The following is a 15,343-nucleotide window of genomic DNA, read 5'->3' on the forward strand; positions in this document are numbered from 1 at the left end:
CTCCAGTAGGCTGGCATACCACATTTAAGATTGGTCATCTAAATTGAGAACAGCTAGCTCCGCAGGCAAGTCCTCGCTGAGCCTTGGCAACAGTATTAAATAGCTTTTTCAATCTCCCATAAATCGCAATAAAATTATACCTCAGGTATTTAAGATGTAATACAATTTCAGGGATTGTAACTTTTGAAGATGAGTGAACAACAATAGTAATCTTTATTCTTAAAATTTAGTTCTGGCAAGAACAGTAACATTAAAGTTTAGTTCATTTCAATACTAGCCTTTCAGTTAAAACTTACTTGAGCTTCTTTTACATATATATAATCTACTTCTGTTTCATATTTTCCATTCCTTAATTTGAACACTGAAATACCAGCCCAGAAAATGGTGCTATTGAGGGGTCAATATTAACTTGACAACACCCAGACAAGGAAACAGTACTAGATAGCAGCCAAGCATTTCTTTCCTCAGGGCAGACAAACACCTTTCCGTCCTCTTGCAAGCCTTTTCAGTCAATCTGATTGTGACAATGACTGACCAGCTAAGCTTCAGATGTTGGCCAGAGAAAACTCCATGAAGAAGCATTTAAAAGATGGGGGCAGGAGGAGCTTAAGATGAATGTAAATACCAGACCATCTTAAACTGATAACAATCAAGTTACCTAGGGAAGAAATTAACAAGGGGGACTAGAATGTCACAATGCCTAACTTTTCGGTGCCCTACCATGTAGTGGAAGTCATAACCCTGAGTTATGTGTCCAGGCATGGGGACAGTTAGGCACTTAAGAATGATATTTGCAAAAGCCACCATGCTAGGCAGGGAGCCACTTAAGCAAGCCAATAAGAGATACCAAGGAGGGGAGAGCCTAAATCCTGCCCCTCAAAGAGACTTAGGCACTTAAGTCCAGGCCAAAAGAAAGCACCTTTCTATACTCGGGATTCACAGCCATAAACCCTCTACTGGAGTTAGGTGCCTAAACCATGTTAGTTGTTTGATATCAACAAGACGAAATATAATAAAGACAAGTGAAAACTACTACACTTAGGAAGAAAACAGTCTAATATATAAATACAAAATGCAGAATAACTGATTAGGCAGCAGTACTGCTGAAAAGGATCTCCCAGTTGTAGGGGATCATAAATTTGAATATGAGTCAATGCGATACTATTGCTAAAAAGGCAAATGTTATTATGGAATGTGTTAACGGGGTGCTCTTTGTAAGACAGATGAAGTAATTGTTTCACTCTACTGGGCACTGGTGAGGCCTCAGGTGAAGTACTGTGCCCCGTTTGGCACCACATTTAAGAAAAATGTGGACAAATTGGAAAGAGTCCAGAGAAAAGGAACAAAAAAGGTATGCAATTTGAAAAACATGACCTGTGAGGGGAAAAAGGGCATGTTTAGTCTAGAGAAAAGAAGTATTCCAATATTTTAAGGGTTGTTATAAAGAGGACAGAAATTGATTGTTCTCCATGTCCACTGAGGGTAGGACAAGAAGTAATTGGCCTAATCTGCAGCAAGGGAGATTTAGGTTTAATATCAGGAAACACCTTCTAACTACAAAGGACAGTTAAATACTGGAAAAGACAGTTACCTTTTTTCATAACTGATGTTCTTAGAGATGTGTTTCTCATGTGCATTCCATTGTAGGTGTGTGTGCTTGCCACATGCACCGGTGCCGGAAGTTTTTCCCTCAATGGTATCCATAAGGAACCGGCTCTGGTGCCCTCAGTGGCAAGTGTATGCCGTGGTATAAGGGGAGCTGCCGGCTCCCCCCACCCTCAGTTCCTTCTTGCTGGAAACTCCGACACTGGGGAAGAAGGGCACGTCATGGAATGGACATGAGCAACACATCTCCATAGTAGGTGACTCCCAGGCAGTACAGCTCAACATATGGGATGTGGACTGTAGGTTCCTTGCGTTACTCCCAAAAATACTCTAGTACAGATCTATAAATCTATTATAATAAAACAAACAATAAAACCCATAAGAAAAGATATATAAGCAAGCAAGGAGGCTAGCCCTATGCGCTACACTCACATCCCCTCTTAGTTGTCTCTTTTCCAAGCAGAGAAGTCACAGTCTTATTAATCACTCCTCATATGGCAGCTGTTCTATATCCCTAATCATTTTTGTTGCCCTTTTCTGAACCTTTCTCAAGTCCAATATATCTTTTTTTGAGATGGGGCGACCACATCTGCATGCAGTATTCAAGATGTGGGGCATACCCTGGATTTATATAGAGGCAATATGATATTTTCAGTCTTATTCTCTATCCCTTTCTTAATGATTCCTAACATTCAAAAGGACGTCCACATATCTATTCAGGGGACACCATCATAGGGCCTAATCACATCAGCCACACTTTCAGAGGCTCGTTCACCTGTGCATCTACCAATGTGATATATGCCATCATGTGCCAGCAATGCCCCTTTGCCATGTACATTGGTCAAACTGGACAATCTCTACGTAAAAGAATAAATGGACACAAATCAGATGTCAAGAATTATAACATTCAAAAACCAGTCGGAGAACACTTCAGTCTCTCCGGTCACACGATTACAGACCTGAGAGTGGCTATCCTTCAACAAAAAAACTTCAAAAACCGACTCCGAGAGGCTGCTGAATTGGAATTAATTTGCAAACTGGATACAATTAACTTGGGCTTGAATAGAGACTGGGAGTGGATGAGTCATTACACAAAGTAAAACTATTTCCCCATGTTATTTCTCCTCCCACCCCACCCTCCACTGTTCCTCAGAAGTTCTTGTTAACTGCTGGAAATGGCCCACCTTGCTTGTCACCACAAAAGGTTTTCCTCCTTCCCCCCCTCCTTCCTGCTGGTAATAGCTCATCTTAAGTGATCACTCTCCTTACAGTGTGTATGATAAAACCCATTGTTTCATGTTCTCTGTGTGCGTATATCAATCTCCCCTCTGTATTTTCCACCGAATGCATCTGATGAAGTGAGCTGTAGCTCATGAAAGCTTATGCTCAAATAAATTTGTTAGTCTCTAAGGTGCCACAAATACTCCTTTTCTTTTTTGCTCAGTAAGAGCCATTCAGTAGGAAACTGAGAGACTCTTGTTGGTGATGCTGGTGTTGCTGAGGTAAAGTGAATGGCAGTGAATGTGGTGAGGGTGAAGGAGAGACTGTGCTAATAAGTAATAAACTTGAGCTCTGACAGTCAGTGATTGCATTTACAGGAATTGAAAAGAGAGAATACTATACATAGCAACGATTTAACTTTTTTCCCAAATGCACTGGTAGCCATATTATGGGAATCTCCCCAACCCCCTTAGACTGTTTGTTTGTTTATGAAAGCAACTGGCTTTGGACTGTGTAATAAAGTGGCTGTAGAAAGGCATTTACATTGCTTATGATGAATGCCTTTGATCAGTTTACTCTGTTCTTGAAAAGTAAGTGTATTTTTAAGGGAAAAGTTGGGAAGCACTATTTTTTTTATGTTGTGATGCTTCTAGAATGATGTGTCCTCTATTAAAAGTAAAGAATTTAGTTTTTTAAAACATTCCCAATTATGGTTGCTCAAAAGGAATGATGTTGTATGGAGGTTTTTATATTTGTTTTTGTAAGTTTTCTTCTATTTTTTACTTTTAGGATGGAGAAACACCTCTTATAAAAGCAACCAAGATGAGAAATATTGATATAGTAGAGCTTCTGCTGGATAAAGGAGCTAAGGTTTCTGCTATTGACAAGGTAAAGAATATTTAGTAACTGATGTATAGCATGTCTAGTCATGTTAGTTTTGTACACAAGTTTGGTAGTGAGTCGTGAGTGTTTTTTGAAGGCAGATGGAGCCCTGTCTTTTGGGAGCAATCCATGGACTTCTCCGTGCTATACCCTATATTTTATTTTAGTTCTTGCACTGTAGCCATCATCATGGTATCTTAAGCAACATGAATTCTACCAATGGTTGGACTGCTGGTGTGCTGAGGCTATAGCCTATGATGCTGACCAGTAAGTTCTCATTGTTTTCTTGTAGTACTCTGTCTGTATCCGTCTGTTGCCTCTTGTCTTATACTTGTACTGTAAGCTCTTTGTGGCAGGGGATTCTTGGTTTTCTCTTTGTACAGTGCCTAGCCCAATGAGGTCCTGGTCTATGATTGGGCTCCTAGGCATTGTGGTAATAGCCCTCTCTCCCTGCAAACAGGTTTCTGTGTAGAGTCCATTCAAAATTAAAAGACCTGCTGGTAGATACCACATTGTTCAGCAGTTCAGAATTTTTCAATGTTAATAGCCCTTGAGTGTTCTGTGTCAGCTTCTTTTACATAGTCTAAGGCAGAGTCTGTCCACTTGGTGTCAAGTCCGTGCTACAAAATGGATGCTCTGATCTAGTGAAGATTACAGTCATAAATAGGGTTGCTGCGAGGGCTCCCTGCCGTTCACTCTATCTCCCCTCCCTCTGTCGCTTGCTGTCCGCCCCCTCCCCTCATTTTTACTGGGCTGAGGCAGAGGTTTGGGGTGCGGGGGGGAATGAGGGCTCTGGCTGGGGGTGCGGGCTCTGGGGTGGGGCTGTGGATGAGGAGTTTGAGGTGTAGGATGGGGCTCCACGCTGGGGGATGGTGGGGCTGAGGGGTTTGGAGTGTGGGTGTGGATTCTGAGCTGGGGCAGGGGGTTGGGGTGCGGGAGGGAGATTGGGGTGCGGGCTCCAGGAGGGAGTTTGGGTATGGGAGCGGGCTCTGGGCTGAGGCGGGGGTTGGAGTGTGGAAGGGGGTATGGGCTCCGGGCTAGGTGTGTGGGCTCTGGGGTGGGCCAGAAATGAGGGGTTTGAGTGTGGGAGCGGGCTCCCGGCTGGTGCGAGGCTGGAGGGGTGTGAGGACTCCAGCTGGGGGTGTGGACTCTGATGTGGGGCCAGGAATGAGAGGTTTGCAGTGCAGGAGGGGACCCTGGCCTGCGGCTGAGGGGTTTGGAATGCAAGAGGGGGTTCCGAGCTGGGGCAGGGGGTTGGTGTACAGGAGGGGGATCAGGGTGCCAGCTCCAGGTGGCAGTTACCTCAGGCGGCTCCCGGAAGTGGTGACATGTCCCTCCAGGCAGCTCCTAGACAGAGGCATGGCCAGGCGGGTCTGTGCACTGCTCCCATCTGCAGGTGCCATCCCGGCCAATGGGAGCTGCAGAGCCAGGGCTCAGGGCGGAGGCAGCATGTAGAGCCCCTTGGCTGCCCCATACCTGCCCGATGCCTAGGAGCCACAGGACATGTTGCTTCCGGGAGCTGCTTGGAGCCCCGCTGCACTGCCAGCCGGACTTTTAGCGGCCCAGTTAGCGGTGCTGACTTGAACCGCCAGGGTCCCTTTGACCGGTCGAAAACCAGATGCCTGTCAACCCTAGTCATAAATGGAATTCACAAGACAAAATGCAATTCATAAGCTGACATACACATTTTCTCAAGCAGTCACATTATGTGTAAGTTGAGCTGATTATGTTTGATAAGAACATTAGAAAATAAAACCTTTATAGGTTCTGTCAATTAACATTCATACTTTAAAAGTGTTAATTTGTATTGTCTTCAGTGATATACAATACCAGAAGAAGTTAAATTTTACATTCATGCATAAGAAGGAATTTCACAAATACAATAAAACTGTCAAAAACAAGCAAGTGCCAATTGATTAATTCTGCCAGGAGTACAAGTCTGGGCAAGCAATTCCAAAGAATCATAACACAATTTAACCCGAGGACCAATAGTGATGAGGTGGACAAAATAATGTGGCCAAATCTGTCTCCTTTCTCTCTGTTTAGATCAGTGTTATTGTTTGGCACTCATATTTGGTTTTGATTGATACTGTAATAATAATTAAATAAGCGAGTCAAAGGACTAACATGATGTACTCTACTTCCCATTAATAACCCCATAACCTTTTCAGTGTATTTCTTCTTGCTATTTTCTTCTTCCTTCCACTCCTGTCTTCATTTTTCTCTTTGTGTTGTCCATTTAAAGTGCAAGCTTTTTCGGGAGAGAGGCTTGTTTTATTTTACATCTGTAAAGCACTGAACACATTTTTGGGAAGTAAAAAATAATGAATAACAAAATTAATGTGGTATTGATTTGTTGTTTTGGGAAACTTTAAGACCGTAAAAATGCTTTCCTAGTTAAAGCTGTCAGTGTAACACAGTTTTATACAGCAGAAAATAGCATAACCGGGTTTTAAGTGTCTGATGTTACTAGTTTCACAGTGGTAGCCGCGTTAGTCTGTATCAGCAAAAACAATAAGGTGTCCTTGTGGCACCTTAGAGGGAGGACTCCTCATTGGTTTTTTTTTGATGTTACTAGAAGATTGATGTTAATAGCAACTTTTGGTTTCACGGGCCTTAAAATATGGAGAGAGACTACTTAAGATAGCTAATTTTTTTAAAATGTATTTTTACTATTATTATCCTTCTCCCTTGCCTACTTGTTAACTTTTTGGTGAATTTCTTCAATGTTACATTAGAGAGCGTGTACCAAGGAGGGGTTTATGTCATTAAGATTCCTTTAAAATATATTTTGTTTCAGTGAACTACACCACGGTAATATTTTGGAATATGTATTACATTCAAAATCTCACTTTTCAAAATAAACACCAATGGCTATTACTAGATTTTTTTTCACTTGATTTAATTACAGAAAGGAGATACTCCACTTCATATCGCCATTCGTGGAAGAAGCCGTAAACTTGCAGAACTGCTTTTAAGAAATCCAAAAGATGGCAGACTGCTTTATAGACCCAACAAAGCAGGAGAGACACCTTATAACATTGACTGTAGTCACCAGAAAAGTATTTTAACTCAGATATTTGGTGCGAGTAAGTGTGAGCATTATTTGACTTTTCCTTAAGCATTGGTATCTGCTTTTGAAAGGAATAGAGCTCCTACTAGGTTTTAAAGGACTAAATAACTAGGTACATTAGAAGAATCTTCTAAGGCCATGTTTCTACTTATCCTGTTGTATGATGAAAATTGAGTGTAGTTTAGAAATGTGCAAATTTAATATGGGGAAAGGTGGTGACTTGTAACAAAAAGTAGAGCTTGACAGGAATATAGTAGGAAAATCCATTATTCCAAAGCCCTAATACGGTTAGAATTAACCTTTTGTCATTTGTTTCTGAACAGGAAACTAATGTGAGATGTGTCACAATGACTCCCTTGCATTTAGTTTTGGCTATATTTAGTCCTTGTTTTTGAGAGGAATTAATTTGCTTTAACTTGCTGTGACTGTGGGATATTGTTTGAGTCCTTGCATACTAAATCTTAATAGTTTTGACAACTGTACAGTTCCTGTGAGCTGCATCCTATATTCTTACTATACTGTTTATACACTTATGGTTGAAATCCATTTGAGCAAGAATATATAAACAAAAACTATTATTTTTTTGTTCTTCCATTGAATTATTTATTATACAAGTAAATTTGTCATGATTTCAAGTAATTGTGTGAAATATACAATATGAAAAAACATAATGTATTATATTTACATTACAGGACATTTGTCTCCTACTGAATCTGATGGAGACATGCTGGGTTATGATCTCTATAGCAGTGCCTTGGCTGATATTCTCAGTGAGCCAACCATGCAGCCACCTATCTGTGTAGGGCTGTATGCCCAATGGGGAAGTGGAAAATCTTTTTTGCTCAAAAAACTGGAAGGTAACGTTTGATTTTTAGCTTTTTCGTATGGTTAGATACATAGTCTATAAAATATCACATAGGTGTTTCTACACTGAGGTAGACCATCTAGTCCTATATCCTTTCTCTGGTTCGATAATGTATAACTATTCTCTGAAACTCTCCCCCTCCATATTGCACCCATCAATCAGGGAAAATATAAAACGTGACGATTTATAACCTTTAATTTAACTAGTACTGCCATAAATTTGTACATTTTGTACAATATCTAACCAGTTTTTAAATCTTGCTAATCTATTAGTCTGCAAGGCTTCCTGCGGCAGTAAATTCCCCCCATATGGTAATTGTGTTGCTTTGAAAGTATTTCATTTTGTTAGTTTGGAATTTTACTTTCAATTTTAAGTTAGTTTATCTTTGTATTATAGGAAAGGGTGAATACTGATGGCTATTTCTTTGTGATATTTGCTCTTTTTACATGTATCACCCATCTTGCTAGTTATCTTTCAAAATTAAATTCTTGTATTTTAATTCTCTTATGTAAGCGTTCTCTGATTCTAGTAATTTTCATTGCCGTTTTCTGGACCTTTTTGTTTCGGAGGTTAACTTTTTGAAAGCACATAATCATGCTGACTGCAATATTTGAAGAGAAAATCACCATTAACTCATTTAATACCATTTAAACATTTTCCATATATTCTCTATCCTCTTTGTAATGCATGTAAACTCTTTTTACTGCTGCTCGTTGAGATTTCCAGGTTGACCCTGTAAATATTCGAGATGTTCCATCTAATTCATAAGTTAAAGCATCACCTTACTTCTGAGATGTATTATAATGATCTCTTCAATTTTAATTCATCATCCTAGTGCCCAGTCATTCAAACTTACTCATAACTGCTTACAATTTTTATGGTTTGAATAACTTAAATAATTATTACTTGAGTGGATATATCCATTCATTCATCCACCTTATCATTCCCATCATAAATAAAAGTAATGTACGTTATTGGTGCTAATATCTACCCTAAGTTAACTTTTCTATTTGGAGAACTTTTGTTTATTCTCAATCTTTGTTAGCTTTTCCTCAGTCATTTTTTAATTTATGCCACAACTTTTTTACCTCTCACTCCATGGATACTAAATATGTGTTGCTGGAATTCTCATTTGTATTAACTTAAACTGAAAACCAGAAATAAATACATAATATAATGGCTTTCATACTATGATGGTTATTATCAAGGTTCTAACACAATTGGTTTGCAGGAATTTATTTTTTGTCATAAAAATATGCACTAAGGTTGACTTTTCTGTATGCTTTTTCTGTTCTAGATGAAATGAAAACTTTTGCAGGACAGCAGATTGAACCTCTGTTCCAGTTCTCTTGGCTTATTGTATTCCTTACGCTCTTGCTGTGTGGAGGGCTGGGTTTATTGCTTGCTTTCACAGTGGACACAATGCTCGGAATAGCTGTGGCACTGAGCTTATTAACAGTTCTATACATATTGTTTAGTAAGTTTGTTTTCACTTCATATAAAACATACTGGTTCTATCTATTTTTAGAGTTCAGTATTTATTCATAAGCAAATGCTATGCTTCTGAAAAAAGTCAAGTCATTCTGCAAAAAATACAAAGAAAACTGAGATTGTTTATTTTCATTGCTTTTAATAATAAACATTGGAGAATAAACTTAGTAAGAACAGCAAAATAATGCATTTGACTTCATTAATATGAGTTAGAACAATAGCTGTTAAGTAAAAATTCATTGACTCAACTCCCATATCTTAATTTTATGTCACTTCAGTTCTGGAACTGAATATTTTTAACAGAAGTTCTTAATATTCAGGCAATAGCAAGGTTTTAAAAGTGTAGGGCTCGGTTTTAAAAATGAACACGTAATACTTCAAATGATTGAGAGGGTGTGATTAAAATTGCAGAAATATTTAAAAGCAGTTGGAAAAAATATATTAAGATGGAGTTAAGATATATATCAAATTAACGATAAAATATTATATAAAACGTAATTGTCACCAACACTGGCATTGCAAATCCAGGAAATTCAGAGATAAATTAAACTGAAAAGATGCCCATATGTGGTAAAGTGCAGAAACGCCCAGTTTAAGTCCCCAGAATACCTGTAACTCTGCTTATAGTGATGCCATGATGGGGACAGGGAGAATTAAAAATAATTGTTTTTTAAAATTGGCTTTAAATTAATTTGATAACGGACATTAATATGCTGTAAACATAATTGTATGATTATTGCTTGCTATCACTATAGGACTGAATTAAGGTTGCATCTGTGGAACAGCACAAAGCAGCTGGAGTATACTGGTGAATCTTGCTCTTAATTTGCTAGCACGAAGCCACAGAACTTCTAAGAGCAGTAATAGTTGGGGCCAGTCTAGTGATATCTGGCAGCTAAGTAATCTATGAATGAGAACTCGTGACATACATTCACTTTCACTCTACTAACTCATATCAATTAATTGAATTACAGCATGCACATTAACTGGAGAGGAAAGATGGTGATTGGCTGAGTTACTGCAGATGTCATAATTACTCCACATAAGTTACCTGAGCTACTGGCCTGGACCTGTTTTAGTCTATAACTATAACAGATACAACTGTTAGCAGCATAACTTTATTGCAATCTGATTTTTTCAAACATAGACAATACACAAGATTTCAATGATTTTTAACTAGTTTAAAGAGTATGTTTTAGTAATGTCCATTATTAAGAAAAATAATGGTTTGATGCTCAATTTCCTCAGGGACCAATTTTTGGTTTGTTTTAACTTAAATTAGAGTATTTACTTAACTATGGAGTCATAGTTTTTTTTTATATTGAGATGTTAAGAAAGTATTTTATTACAGCTGTGATTTACTTTGGTGGCCGAAGAGAAGGAGAAAGCTGGAACTGGGCCTGGGTATTAAGTACAAGGTTGGCAAGACATATTGGGTACTTGGAGCTGCTTCTCAAACTGATGTTTGTGAACCCACCAGAATTACCAGAGCAAACCACTAAAGCTTTACCTGTCAGGTTAGAGTTATTTCATATGTACTTTTCTCTCTCTTTCCTACATAATTCAGCTTCACATTGGTAATAATCTATAAACTGTACAGTGAAGTAGGAATCTAACAGGATGAAGTATGTGTAGTTTACTCGCCTTCAAATAACTCTTTATGTTCTAGTTATAAAAAGAGAGTAATTATAGATCAAGATAGTTGATCAAGATAGTTTGAAGAAAATAATATTGGTTACCAAGATAACCATGCAAGATTTGTTCATATTAAAAATCACTTGAAATATGCAACAGATGCATATTTTATGATATTTTAAGTACTGTATATATGTTTTTAATGATCATCACATTCAAATGAATAGTAAGTATTTGTATTTCTAGAATGATACCAAATGTTAACCCTAACTTTTATGACTGCTGGTAGAGTCCCTTATGCTGTACTGAGGAACTAATAAAATTACTTTATGCTACTCAATTTGTACACCACAATTTAACTAGCAATAAAATTTAGGTTAAAATTGTAATGTTATAGTTTGGAGTTATGATTTAGTTTTATTCTTCTTTTTCCTCATGTAGATTAGTAAATCTGAACATAAAATAGCTGCCCTATCACAAGTGCATGTATAGATTAAGTCTAGTAAAATTTCAAGTAGTCACAGCAAGACCATGTACTTCTTAAAATTATGTATATACTTTTCAATATATTTACATCAGAAAGGCTGATATGGATCCTTTGTTGTTCATTGTTATGCATTTTTCTATCTTTGGTTACTAGTGCAGTCTGATCATGTACATATATCAATTAGAAACTTATTTACTTTCATGCCTTTTAATTCACCATGAAACTGCTGAAATACTGGTATTGTATTGTCTTGTTTTTGTATTTTTTATCCTGGGTACATATGAGAGAATCCTGCACAATGTTGTTGGTTGATTAGTCTTTGTGTTTTGTGGATTGTGATAATTAAAATTTTGTCTTTTATATTTGCACTCTGAGAGACTGCAAGATGTATTTCAATAAACCAAATGCTAAAATAAGACAGGGACGGAGGCAAAGGAGAGGTTGAAAATGGGGGAGAAGGAGGCAGGGGAAAGAGACTAAATTGCTATAAGAGCAGTGGTATACCTTAAAGAAATTCTTATTTAAATGTTCATTCTGCCGCATTTGAAAGGGTACCCTTCAGTTGTAGGGGAATAGGAAGATTTTATTTTTACTAGCCAAAAAGGACTTCGACATACAAGATACATCTTCTCTTTGTGTCGCTTCAGATTTCTGTTTACTGACTACAATAGACTGTCCAGTGTAGGTGGTGAAACTTCAATGGCTGAGATGATTGCTACCCTCTCTGATGCATGTGAAAGGGAGTTTGGTTTCTTAGCAACAAGACTTTTTCGAGTATTCAAGACAGAAGATACACAAGGTATTTATTACTCAAATGACTTTTCTGATTTTTCCATTTCACAGCAGTTGTAAAGTGTTCGGTTTTTTCACATCAGTACATTGTTTATGTTTAAACTGTAAGTTTTTGATATGTAGACTACTGCTGTAATTGTACCCTTTCTATTCACCTTGGAAAAATAAGCTGCAAAACCATAGTTTTTTACGTAGAAAGATTATAGAAAAACAATTAGCTGAAAGCAAAAGGTATTCTTTAGCATAGTTGAGAATTTTTCATAAATATATATATATATATGTAGAAGCTCATTAGAGGTTGCAATTATTTCCTTGCCATTTAAATCACCTCCTTTTTGACACGTGAAGAGCAAAGAGCATTGGAGAGATGGGTTAACGGCAACCAGTGTTGCTCAGCAAATAGGCTTCTGCATTCTATATCAGTTGTAGATTTTTCAGGATGTGTGACTTTATTTGTGGGAATAATGAATTGACAAAACTGAGCTTAAAAGACCCAAAAGCACATATTGTAGAATCATGGAACTGGAAGGGACCTTGAGAAATCATCTAGTCCAGTCCCCTGCACTCATTGCAGGATTAAGTATTATCTAGATCGTCCCTGACAGGTGTTTGTCTAACATGCTCTTAAAAATCTCCAATGATGGAGATTCCACAACCGTCCTAGGCAATTTATTCCAATGCTTAACCACCCCAACAGTTAGGAAGTTTTTCCTACCTAAATCTTCCTTGCTGCAATTTAAGCCCATTGCTTCTTGTCCTATCCTCAGAGGTTAAGAAGAACAGTTCTTCTCCCTCTTCCTTGTAACAACCTTTAATGTACTTGAAAACTGGTATCATATCCTCTTTTCCAGACTAAACAAACCCAGTATTTTCAATCTTCCCTCATAGGTCATGTGCTTTTTAGACCTTTAATCATTATTGTTTCTCTTCTCTGGACTTTCTCCAATTAGTCCACATCTTTCCTGAAATGTGGCACCCAGAACTAGACACAGTAATCCAGTTGAAGCCTAATCAGCATGCAGTAGAGCAGAAGAATTACTACTTACCTTGCTTACGACACTCCTGCTAATACATCTGTAAGCGTGCCTGAGTGTGTCATAACTGAGGATGTCATATTCAGGACGAACTGCTGAGAAATAGGGAAAACACAATCCAAAACTGGTGGTTATTCTTTTATAAGATATACCAAATCAGCCACAAAAGTAAACTCCTGTTTCACCATGCTGGCTAACAAGAAAACATAAAGGCAGGAATTCCAGTTCTTATACCACCACTAGAAACACTGGATTCAGAGATGAGTGGTTCTTTACAACCAGTCTCATCAAATAATAGGTTCTTCTGATCCCAAAGGACCAGCCACACACCCAGGTCAATATATAACTTAGATCTTACCCAAAAATCACTCTGATGCCAGTCCTTTAGTATCTAAAATCTAAAGGTTTATTCATAGAAAGAAAGGTGAGAGTTAAAATTGGTTAAAGGAATCAATTACATACAGTAATGGCAAAGTTCTTGGTCCAGGCTTGTAGCAGTGATGGAATAAACTGCTGGCTTAAGTCAAGTCTCTGGAGTACATCCACAGCTTGGATGGGTCTTTCAGTCCATTGTTCAGAGCTTCCGTTTGTAGCAAAGTTCCTCCAGAGGTAAGAAGTAGGAGTGAAGACAAAGTGGAGGTGTTTCCAGAGCCTTTTATAGATTTTGCCATGTGGAGGGCATCCCATTGTGGAAAATTACAGCAACAAGATGGAGTTTGGAGTCACATTGGTAAGTCACATATTTATGCACAATTTCCCTCGGTCACTGCAGGAAGCCATTACCTACATTCCAGACAGCATGTTTACATGACAGTCCACTCAGTGAAGATGGGCGTCTCCCATGATCCGTTGTCAACCAAGTGTTTTCTTGATGAGCCACTTAATTCAGATAGTCCCTCCAAGATGTGCTGGGCGTTACCCCAGGAGCAAACATTTGAAATCAAAGTATAGAGCCAATACTTCAAATACAAAAATGATACATGCATACAGATAGGATAATCATAACCTTTTCATAGACACCTCACTTGACGATCGTTGTACAAGATTTGCTGCAAATATATAACAGTGGTTGCAGCAATGATCTGTATGGTCATAGTTTAATCAGATAATGTCACAACATTTCAGAATGATGATAGCTTTTTTTAGAACAGTGTTGCAGTAATGACTCCTATTTAGCCTGTAATCCACTATGACCTCTAGATCCCTTTCCACAGTACTCCTTCTTAGGCAGTCATTTCCCATTTTGTATGTGTGTGACTGATTGTTCCTTCCTAAATAGAGTGCTTCGCATTTGTCCTTATTGAATTTCATCTTATTCACTTCAGACCATTTCTCCAGTTTGTCCAGATCATTTTAATTTTAATCGTATCCTCCAAAGCACTTGCAACCCCTCCCATCTTGGTACTGTCCGCAAACTTTTTATAAGAGTGCTTTCTATGCCATTATCTAAATTATTGATGAAGATATTGAACAGAATCAGATCCAGAACTGATCCCTGCGGGACTCCACTCGGTATGCCCTTCCAACTCTATCACTGTGACCAACTCTGTGACAGAAGTAGGGCAGAATCTTATGGCTGACCACAGATGGAAAAGGGTGGACTCTTTTCATCCATAGATATTTGTACTTCCAGTAGCAGTGAGGAGTTCAAAAGCACTCCAAGGCTGCTGACTGACTTAACAGTCAGAGGGAAGACATTCTCAACAGAATGGGATGTTGTAGGGAAGATGAGTTCTTCAAAGCACTTCTCAATTCACTCAGATATTTCCTCCATCTTGCCTGAGTTCAGCTTCAGCCAACTGCTCTTCAGCTAGCTGCACCTGCTGCTTTTGGCCAGGCATTGAGGAAGCTGGTAGGTGATGCTGTTTCGTTGATGATAGAGGTGATGTGGTGGGTGTAATCTGTGTACTGCCAGCACTCCATCCATGCTGTTTGTTCCACTTTACACAGTGGCTTCATATAGGTACTGAACGTGATGGGCAGGGATTGAGCCTTGAGAAACACCACAGGTGAGGGCTCTGGAGATTGAAGGAATAATTGCTCATTGTTACCCACTGGGTTTGGTTTGAGAGAAAGGAGAAGGAATTTCATTTCATCCCTGCAAGCTCTCAGGCATCAGACAGGAGTATGCAATTGGTGTTAAATGCAATCACGAGAATCAGCAGGAGTGCAGATATTACATCACTTGTCCACGGGCAAAAGAATAATCCATCAACAAAAACAGTTATTTTTTCTGTTCCATGCCCCTCCCCTTACTG

The 15,343-nt window shown here is 38.5% G+C and overlaps 1 protein-coding gene across 1 annotated transcript in view; it reads left to right on the top strand.

The window, feature by feature from the left end:
• The window catches only part of KIDINS220 (kinase D interacting substrate 220), a 162,679-nt gene that overhangs the window by 21,462 nt on the left and 125,874 nt on the right, over positions 1–15,343 (top strand). The window contains 6 exon segments of the mRNA XM_038396468.2: positions 3,616–3,714; positions 6,620–6,797; positions 7,474–7,638; positions 8,944–9,123; positions 10,489–10,654; positions 11,907–12,058. Coding sequence (XP_038252396.1) covers positions 3,616–3,714; positions 6,620–6,797; positions 7,474–7,638; positions 8,944–9,123; positions 10,489–10,654; positions 11,907–12,058 — 940 coding nt within the window.

Source organism: Dermochelys coriacea, chromosome 3 (genome assembly GCF_009764565.3).
Source record: "Dermochelys coriacea isolate rDerCor1 chromosome 3, rDerCor1.pri.v4, whole genome shotgun sequence".
Lineage (NCBI taxonomy): Eukaryota > Metazoa > Chordata > Testudines > Dermochelyidae > Dermochelys > Dermochelys coriacea.